Raw genomic sequence first — 9,927 nt, 5'->3', positions numbered from 1 at the left:
CCAATTCTCTCTCTCTCTCTCTCTCTCTCTCTCTCTCTCTCTCTCTCTCTCTCTCTCTCTCTCTCTCTCTCTCTCTCTGTATATAAGCAATAATTATTGGATCACTTGGTTTATTCCTGTATGTTGTCCATAGATTAATTTTAAAAAAAATATGTTTTCTCATAAAATTCAGCAAATTGAGAAAGAGAACCAGAGAGTTATGTGACTATTTCAACTGATATTGGAAGAAAGCAAGAGAAAAAGTGGAGAAAATTCTGCTCTGAACAGCATGTTGCTGAATAACCAGACACAGATAACTGAGTTCATCCTTCAAGGTTTCTCAGATAGTGTTCCACTAAGGATCTTTCTCTTTGGCACTTTCTTTTCCTTATATACAGCTGCACTCACTGGGAATATCCTGATCATTGTTCTGGTCATTTGGAGCTCTGTTCTTCACACCCCTATGTATTTTTTCCTAGTCAACTTGTCTATGTTAGACATCATGTGCACCACCTCTGTTCTTCCCAAGGTGTTGGGAAACCTGGTTTCAGAAAAAAAGACCATCTCCTATGGTGGATGCATGGCCCAGGTATACTTTCTCATCTGGTCTGTATCTGGTGAGCTCCTACTTTTCACAGCCATGGCTTATGACAGGTATGTGGCCATCTGCCACCCCCTTCACTACAGCACCATGATGAAGAAGAAAATTTGTGTCCTTCTGGCAGTTGGAGTATGGAGCATTTGTGGACTTAACACTACCATCAATACTGGGCTTATGATTCGCTTATCATTCTGTGGCCCCAACATCATTAATCAATTCTTCTGTGAAATACCTCCTGTGTTACTTCTCTCTTGCACCTCTACGTATGTGAACGATATCATGACAGTCCTTGCTGATGTCTTCTTTTCAGTTCTGAATTTCCTTCTGACCATAGTGTCTTACTGCTTTATCATCTCCAGCATCATGAAAATCCGGACCAGAGAGGGCAAGAAGAGAGCATTCTCTACCTGCTCCTCTCACCTGATTGTGGTCACTATGTATTACTGCACTGTGTTTTATGCCTATGTAAGTCCTATCTCCAGCTATTCCCCTGAAAGTGCAAAGGTGGTGGCTGTGTTGTACACAGCCATTAGCCCCACCTTAAACCCACTCATCTACACTTTGAGGAACAAGGATGTCAGGGAAGCCCTCAGAAAAGTTCCTCAATTTAGTAAGTGAAGGCTTGCAAATTTATAAGTTTCTGGACTGGATTGATTTGGAAAGGTGTATTCTTATACTAATGATGGGAAGTCCTAAGACTTTAATTGATTTTCTAATATCCCAAAGGTTTTTCTTATTATATAATCTCAGGTTCTAGAGTATGAACGATAAGTTGTTCTTGGACCCATAAGTATGCAGTTTATAGAACCCTGTAATCAATTTTGAGTGGAAATGCAGATGAAAAGGGTCTGCAGGGAAATTTGGTAGTCTAGTAGAGCAGAATCACATGGTGGATGATCTCTCCTCCTTTTGCTCTTTCAGCAATGGAAATGGTAAAGTATAAGAGAGACAGAGAGATGGATAGATAGACAGAGAAAGGGGGAAGGGGTTGGAAATGAGAGAGAAAATGTCTGATCTTAAAACCTGAATAGAACATATAAAAAAGTAGATTAGTGTGAATTCAGTGTGAATTCAAAGTGAAGTCATTTATTTAAATGTACTCAATCCCTAAAATTGCTCTCTAATCTCATTGACTATGGAATGCCTTTCAAAATATGAATCACAATTCATTGACATCTCTAACTACATTTAAGATTACCATTTCATATCAAAGTAGCTCCACAAATAAATAAAGAGAAGTTTAGTATGTAAAACCCACAGGACCAAAGCAAAACATCAAGATTCCCCTGCCCCTTTTTTTTGATGCAGCGCTTAGAGACAAGAAGCTGAAATACTGGTCCAACTCTTCATGGTTATGGGTTATGATTGGCTTGTGGCCTTTCTCAGATTTTGTTTTTCATAATCGTAGAACAATAATAGATAGGTAAGTTTGTTTCTCCATGGCTATGACTTTGAGGGTGCGGGTGTAGTGGATCAACTCATTTGGTACTGGAGCAAACACCAGCATCTTCTTGGAAGTGTCATTCTATGCACCAATTGTCACTGGTCATTTTCTCTGTGAGATCTCCTCTATACTGCTTGTCTCCTGCTCCTCCAAATAAAGAATTGACATCAAGAGCATCATGGCTGATATTCTTTGCTGATATGTATTTCTTGTTTACCATGCTGCTCTATGGCTTCAACAACTTCAACATCACAGGAATTGGACAACAGAGGATAACAGAAAAACCTTTTCTATCTTCCCCTCTCCCCTCAGTGTAGTGACTCAATCATAGCCTATGTTTATGTAAGCCTAGACTCGAGCTACTTCCCAGAGTAAGGCAAGATCATAGCTATGCTTTACTCTACAGTGAGTCCTACCTTGAACACTCTTATCTATACTTTGAGAAATAAGCATGTCAAGAGTGCCCCCAGAAAAGACATTTTTCTTTCTCAAGGAAAAAAATGATAATTCATTATTCTAAAGGTGCTTTAGAGAATTAGAAAATGTCAATTATTTTAATATTTTAATTTTAAGTATTGAGGTAATCATCTCTGCAATCTTTAACTATAAATTTATTTCTCTGCTTATCTCTTTTTCTTATGTCTATATTCGCTGAAGACATCTCAAAGTATGATCACTACCATATGTTTTTGTTTTCCTTTTTGGTTTAACTAAAACCTAACACATTTTTATTCAGTCCATCTTTGAGGATCATTATATTTCAAGAGTATTTCTTATTAATCGATTCTGCTTCCTAATTTGTCCTGCTATTTTCTGCCATTGTCTAGTTAAGGTCGTCCCATTTGTGCTCACTGTTATGATAGTAAACTGTATAGTTTCCTCCATCCTTCCTCCTTTTTTCACTCTTTCCAACTCCTTTTTAGAAACAAGAAGGAAGTGGTAAAGAAAGAATTTACTTATAATCTGTAAATAAACTTATAATCTGTAAATAAAGTAGGCTGTTTCCACTTCATTTTTTTGTTCTATTCTTGACTTTCCCCAATCTCAGATTTTTACCATTTCTTCCTTTTATTTCCTGCCCCCCCCCTCCATTTATTTCTTTCCCTTTGATCCTGGAGTTAGTTTTGTTTTTGACTATTACCTTACCTACTACCCTGTCCTCCTTACCCCTCCCACCAACACCTCTCCCATGTATTGAGCAGCATCCAGAGCCCAGATGGTGTGTGTGTGTGTGTGTGTGTGTGTGTGTGTGTCTGTGTGTCTGTGTGTGTGTGTATGTGTGTATGTAATCCTATGAAAGCAGGAGAAAAATGGTTGATCATCAAGATAGCCCTGGAGCTCTGACTACAGAAGAAGAGAGACTCTGAAACAGCATTATGGAAAACTTGGTTCATCCTTATCACTGTCCACTCCTACTTTGTTTTGAGCTTACTGCTTTCATTTGATGCATCCTCTCTTGTCTCTGTCTCTTTCCATCTTCTGTGTTTATCTCTGTCTCTTTTTATTTAAAAGTTATGTTCAGTTTTTCTTTTTCGGATTCAGATAAATATGAGGTTCATGAGATATCTATACTGCCATCCCTTCCTCCATCTTCGAATTCTATTCATCTGATGTGTCTTTATTAAGTTATAGTGATTTTCCTTACCTTCCTTTTCCTTTCCTCCCCACAGAGGGTATGTATTCCTCCACTCCGTGTACATACATGTATTTTGCCTCCAAGTTCATGGACTGCTTGAAGTCTGTCCAAGAACCTCCGACTCTAAGAGGGTATATTTGATTTGTGTTCATCCTTTGTTGCTGAAGAAGACCATGCTATCAGAGAAATGATATGACTTGCACTTGAGTTTGTTTTGAGTGAGGGAGGGCTGAGGATAACCATCCTCACTTCTGCTCCAGAGCCCTCTGAATCCAGTGACTAGATATTCATCAGGATGACTGGAGATGACCTAGGATGCACTGGGAGACCTCGGTCTCTTTAGGCCAAGGTCTTTGCAGGTAGTCACTTGTGGTGAGGTAATGCCTATTCGTTGAGTAGGCCTGTTTAAGAAGTAGCCCTTTTAATGCCCTTTAATGAGGCCAAGAAAAAGAAAGGCTGGTAGGGAAACAGCAACAGTTACTATTGATAATGACTCTAAAACCAGGAGGATCCAGAAGAGTCCTTAAGCAGGGGCCCTCTATGTGGGGCATCTTCTTGATATCAAAGATGAACTGAGGATTCATCAGGATGCTGACCCAGAAAAGAAGAGGAAGACTGTCTGGTTTGGAAAACAAACAATATATTTGATATGTATTTACCAAACCATAATAGCTCTGTAAAAACCTAATCCAGTCATCCCAGACACTAGTGCCTTTCCAAGTTTTTGTTTTATTCACTCTCTGGGTATTCTGTATGGTACTATTAAATATATGTTATTTTCCCCCATTTAGAACGTAATCTCTTTGTGGGCGTGTCCTAGTTTTACTCTTTCTTTGTATTCTTAGTGTTTAAATACAGTAAATATTAGTAACAAATTGGCATATAGCTAATATTTAATGTTTATTAATGGATATTCTATTGCAACTCTGCCTATCTCTGAATCTGTTATATTTCACCTAATCTTAGTGTTTTGACCAGAGCTCAGTGGAATCTATCATGCACTAAATGTTTTGAGCTCTGTTGTCTTCTCTTCAAACACACCCCTTCCCCCTCCTCCATACACTTAAAGGGGAGAACAGAGGAGATACATGCAAGGAAATCCAATTTTTAAATTCCGAACCCCTCACTGTCTTCAAAAGGATGATTGAAAGTTGAGAGAACTTGTACTTTGGGGTGATTGAGCTATTTCTCATAGCATGGTTCCTGTATTCAGGAAAAACCCTAGAATAAAGGAATTATTTTATTCCTAGTAACTGTTTTGCTTAGACCAAACCCCTATTCTCTCTTGCCTCCCTTGGCTTTAGAAATCTGATTCTTCACAAAGAAGGAAATCTTACAAAATTTAAGTTAGGACAAGGGCAGAGCCTGTTATCCCTTAATGCTTGCTTATTTTCTTGGAACCTATTTATTCTTGAACTCTTTGTCATCCCCTCCTTCCTCAAAGTTATTTACTGGTTAAGAGTGATTTTATTTCCATCTCTGGGCCAATCCTGGCATCTTCCTGGCCCTTTTCACCTGTTGTGATTTTAGGTAATCTACCTCACTCCCCTTTTAAAATGTCAGGTGTTGTCATAATTTACAAAATTGAACTTAAAAGTTCATACACAAGTCTATTTCACTCCCTCAGTATTACAGTCAATTAAACCTCAGCTTCCATAAGTCTAATTAGAAATTAGGATTATTGGAAGTTACCTCCCTACAGTGAAAATCACCCAAATAGTTCTCTGATAATTCTATGATATCATCTCTCACCATTGCAAATAATATCAATTCAACTCAATTCAACTGAATAATATTTGCTAAAATCCTACTAAATATAAGAAATGTCTTGGGCTCCAGGATACAAAGACAAAAGTGAAGTTGTCACTGCCTTTAAGAAGCTTACATTCTACTGGGAAGATATAACAAGTACACAGAGAGTAAATATAGTTTTTGAGCAGGAGGGGAGCTCAACAAATGGCATTTGAGTTGAGCTTCCAAAGAAATAACTGAGGGATTTGAAGAGATGAAAGTGAGGAAAAAAATGCATTCTATAAAGGGAGACAACCAATGCAAAGGAATGTAGACTGGAGATGAGAATTTCAACTTCATGGAACACGTTATAGACAAGTCTGGATTCAACATGGACTACAAAATAAGTCTGGAGAAGAGTTACAAGGTCAATTGCCAAGTTCAACTTTGTCCTGGAATAGGGAGCCATTGCAGATTTTTCAACAGGGAACCGATATTATCAGATGGTAGTCCCATTTGTCTGTATTGTAGGGCATGTGAATTGAAATCAATTGAGATAAATCTGAAAAGGCAAAACGGTGTGAGAATGCAGAAGGTCTTGAATGTCAAGTAAAGGAGTTTGGATATTACTTAGTAATCAATAAGGAGTCCTTGAAAGTTTTTTGAGCAGGGGATTTATGTAAATAGGGACAGTTAGATGGCACCGTGAATATAGAGCCTGGCTTCAAGGCAGGAAGACCTCATTTCAAATCTGGTCCAAGATATTTGTTAGTTGCATAACCCTAGGCAAGACAATTTTTGCCTCAGTTTCCTGATCTGTAAAATAAGCTAGAGGAGGAAATGTCAAACCCTTACAATATCTTTGGTAAGTAAACCCCAAAAGGAGTCAGACACTGTTGAAATGATCGAACAACAATGATATCGTCATGTAATCAAGTTTTATCAAGTCAAAAGGCATTTATTAAATGCTTACTGTGTTCCAGGTATTTTGTTAAGCACTGGAGATACAAAGAAAGGCAAAAATTTGTCCCTGCCCTCAAGATGGTCATAGTCTAATTAGATAACATACAAATGACTACATACGGACAATATCTGTACAGGATAAATTACGGACAACTAGTGTTACAGGAGAATGGAGAGAGGCTTTTTTTCCTAAAGTGGGATTGTAGATGAAACTTAGAGGATGCTACAGAAGCTAAGGAACAAAATTGAAGGGGGATAGAATTTCAGGCATAAGGAATAGTAAGTGACATGCACTAGCAGGAAATAGAACATCTTGTGCAAGGAATAAAAAGAAGACCTTAGTCACTAGATTGTTTAGTGGTGGAAAAATCAGCAGGAGTTACATTATAAAAGACTTTTATAAGCTAAACAGAGAATTTTATATTTGTTCTCCAAGGTAAAAGGGAGCCACAGGATATTAGAGTGTGTTGTGGTCAGACCTTTAGGAAATGCTTTAGGAGGATCACTTTGACAGTTAAATGGAGGATGGTCTGGAGAGGGAGGAGATTAGAGTCAGAGAGATCAGCCAGAGGGTTATTTTAAAAGGCATGAAGTGATGAGGCCTGTAGCAGGTGGTTGAGGTTGAGGTGAGAAGGTGTGCATATGAGAGATGTTAGGAATTGTCAACTGGATATGACAGTGTTTTAGATATGGGGTGATGGTTAGTGAGGAATTAAGGATTACACCCAGGGGAAAGATAATATATCCAGTTTTGTGACACATTGAATTTAAGATGTATTTCTATACCCCATGCCTGTATGTCTTATTTTCCAGTTGCATATAAAAACAATTTTTTAACATTTGCTTTCTAAAACTTTGAATTCCAATATCTCTTCTTCCTTCCCTCTCCACCCACCTCCATTGAGAAGGCAAGCAATTTGATATGGGTTACACATGTATAGTCATGCAAAAGTCTTCCATAACAGTCATGTTGTGAAAGACTATATTTTCCTCCATCCTATTTAACCCCCATTTATTCTATTTTCTCTTTTGACTCTGTCTCTACTAAAAAATATTTACTTCTAATTACCCCCTACCCCATTTGCCCTCCCTTCTACATCTTCCCAACACTCTGCCTATCCCCTTCCCTTTCCTTTATTGTAAGAAAACTCTTTCCTGTATTGTAAGAAAATTTTTCATATCAAACTGAGTGTGCATGTTATTCTCTCCTTAAACTAAATCTGATGAAAGATTCACTCTTTCCCTCTCACCCCCCACCATCCGCTCCTCTGAAAAAGTTTTTTCTTGTCTTTTTAATGTGAGAGATACTTTGCCCCATTCTACTTCTCCTTTTCTCCTTCTCCCAACATATTTCTCTTTTACCTCATTCTTTTATTTTTTAGATATCATCCCTTCATATTCAATTCATCCTGTGCCATACATATATATATATGTACATACATGTGTGCATATATATATATATGTATATACACATACATACATATATAATTACTCTAACTACCCTAATACCGGGAAAAGTCTCAAGAATAACAAATATTATCTTTCCACATAGGAATGTAAATAGTTCAGCTTTAGTAAGTCCCTCATTATTTCTCTTTCCTATTTACCTTTTCACACTTCTCTTGGTTCTTGTGTTTGAAAGTCAAATTTTGCACTCAGTTCTGGTCTTTTCATCAAGAATACTTGAAATTCCTCAATTTCATTGAATGACAAATTTTTCCCCTGAAGTATTGTACTCAGTTTTGCTGGATAGGTGATTCTTGGTTTTAATCCTAGCACCTTTGGCCTCTGGAATATCATATTCCAAGCCCTTCAATCCCTTAATGTAGAAGCTGCTAGAGTTTGTATTATCCTGATTGTGTTTCAACAATACTTGAATTGATTCTTTCTGGCTGCTTGCAACATTTTCTCCTTTATCTAGGAGCTCTGGAATTTGGCTACAATATTCCTAGGAGTTACTTTTTTGAAATCTCTTTCAGGAGACAATTGGTGCATTCTTTCCATTTTTATTTTATCCTCTTTTTCTAAAACACTAGGGCAATTTATTTTGATAATTTCTTGAAAGATGATGTCTAGGTTCTTTTTTTTTATCATGGCTTTCGGGTAGTCCATTAATTTTTAAATTGTCCCTCCTAGGTCTATTTTCCAGGTCAATTGCTTTTCCAATGAGATATTACACATTGCCTGCTATTTTTCATTCCTTTGTTATTTTTTAAAATAATTTCTTGATTTTTCATAAAGTTATTAGCTTGCATCTGCTCCATTACAATCTGGAAGAAATCATTTTCTTCAGTGAAGGTTTGGACCTCCTTTTCCATGTGGCTAATTCTTCTTTTTAAGACATTCTTCTCCTTATTGACTTTTTGGGTCTCTTTGAACATTAGCGTTAGTCTATTTTTTAAAGTGTTATTATCTTTAGCTATTTTGGGGGATTTTCTTTAGAAACCAGTTGATTTGTTTTTCATGATTTTCTTGCATCACTCTCATTTTTCTTCCAAATTTTTCTTCTACTTGTCTTACTTGATTTTCAAAATCCTTTTTGATCTTGCTTCCTTTTCACCAAAGTAAGATACTATTGTCTGATTCTTTTTCCAATTTTCGCTCATTTTTCCAGTCATTTATTTGAGTTTTTAGCTCTTTGTCAAAGTAGTTCTCTGCTTCCAGTGGTGGTGGGAGGGTATACTGTCAGTCACTTGATCCCTCCACAATCTTTGGCCCTAAATTCAAATTTGGCTTCAAACATTTACTAGCTGTGTGACTCTGGGCAAGTCACTTAACCTTGTTTGCCTCACTTTCCTCATCTGTAAATTGAGCTGGAGAAGGAAATGGCAAACCACTCTAGTACCTTTGCAAGAAAACCTCCCAAAGTCATGAAGAATTGAACATGACAAAACAACAAAAAACTCAATAATCTTCTGTCCATCATATCAAAGGGATATAGTTACTTTGTTTTAAGTTTATTGATTATAGCAGTAAGTTCTTTGTACATATTCTCAGCTTTGAGAGACTGTAGTTCAAAATGCATCATAAAGTACACATTACATGCAAAAGGTCACATTTGGAATGAGCTAGTGAGATAATTTAATTGTTCCTTAGAGTTTTAACTTAGAACTATTGTCCTTAGGGTTCCTAGTTGTAATATGCATAGCTGTCTAATGAATTGAAATCTTCTTAAAGGGTAAGCAAAACTTGAATAAAAAGACTGTATCTGTATTATTCAAGAAATAAAACTTTTTGAAACTTTTATTCCTCAGATCAATAGCTTTTAAGATTTATTTTTATGATTGCTTGAAGGTAGGAAGCCAGAAAACTTATACCAGAAGACTTATTCTGTAAGTAGACATGTGTGATTATGTTAAGGCATACTGTTCTTTTGAATTGTCAGGATAACATAGGATGCATAGTGATTATTTGAAATATTTTATTATTTTGTGCATTTTTCTTGAAATTCTTAATGAATGCTTAAAATATCATGATACTGATGTATTCCTAATCAGTCATCATCAAACATTTCTCAAAGTTATGCTTCACAGGAGTTATCAAAGACATTGCTCAATTTGCATACATTTCTTT

The 9,927-nt window shown here is 36.7% G+C and overlaps 1 protein-coding gene across 1 annotated transcript; it reads left to right on the top strand.

Moving 5' to 3' along the window:
• Positions 1–268: 268 nt before the first annotated feature.
• LOC140524918 (olfactory receptor 13A1-like) lies at positions 269–1,198 on the top strand. The gene has a single exon (XM_072639798.1). It carries the CDS (start codon positions 269–271, stop codon positions 1,196–1,198), a length of 930 nt encoding a protein of 309 aa, XP_072495899.1.
• The last annotated feature ends 8,729 nt before the right edge of the window (positions 1,199–9,927 follow it).

The sequence above is a fragment of the Notamacropus eugenii genome, chromosome 1, assembly GCF_028372415.1.
Source record: "Notamacropus eugenii isolate mMacEug1 chromosome 1, mMacEug1.pri_v2, whole genome shotgun sequence".
Taxonomy (NCBI): Eukaryota; Metazoa; Chordata; class Mammalia; order Diprotodontia; family Macropodidae; genus Notamacropus; species Notamacropus eugenii.
Note: the sequence above shows the minus strand (reverse complement) of the source record. Positions and strands in the feature narration are given on the sequence as shown.

Coding starts and splice junctions, on each gene's coding strand:
- LOC140524918 (XM_072639798.1), top strand. CDS start 269: ATGTTGCTGAATAACCAGACACAGATAACTGAGTTCATCCTTCAAGGT.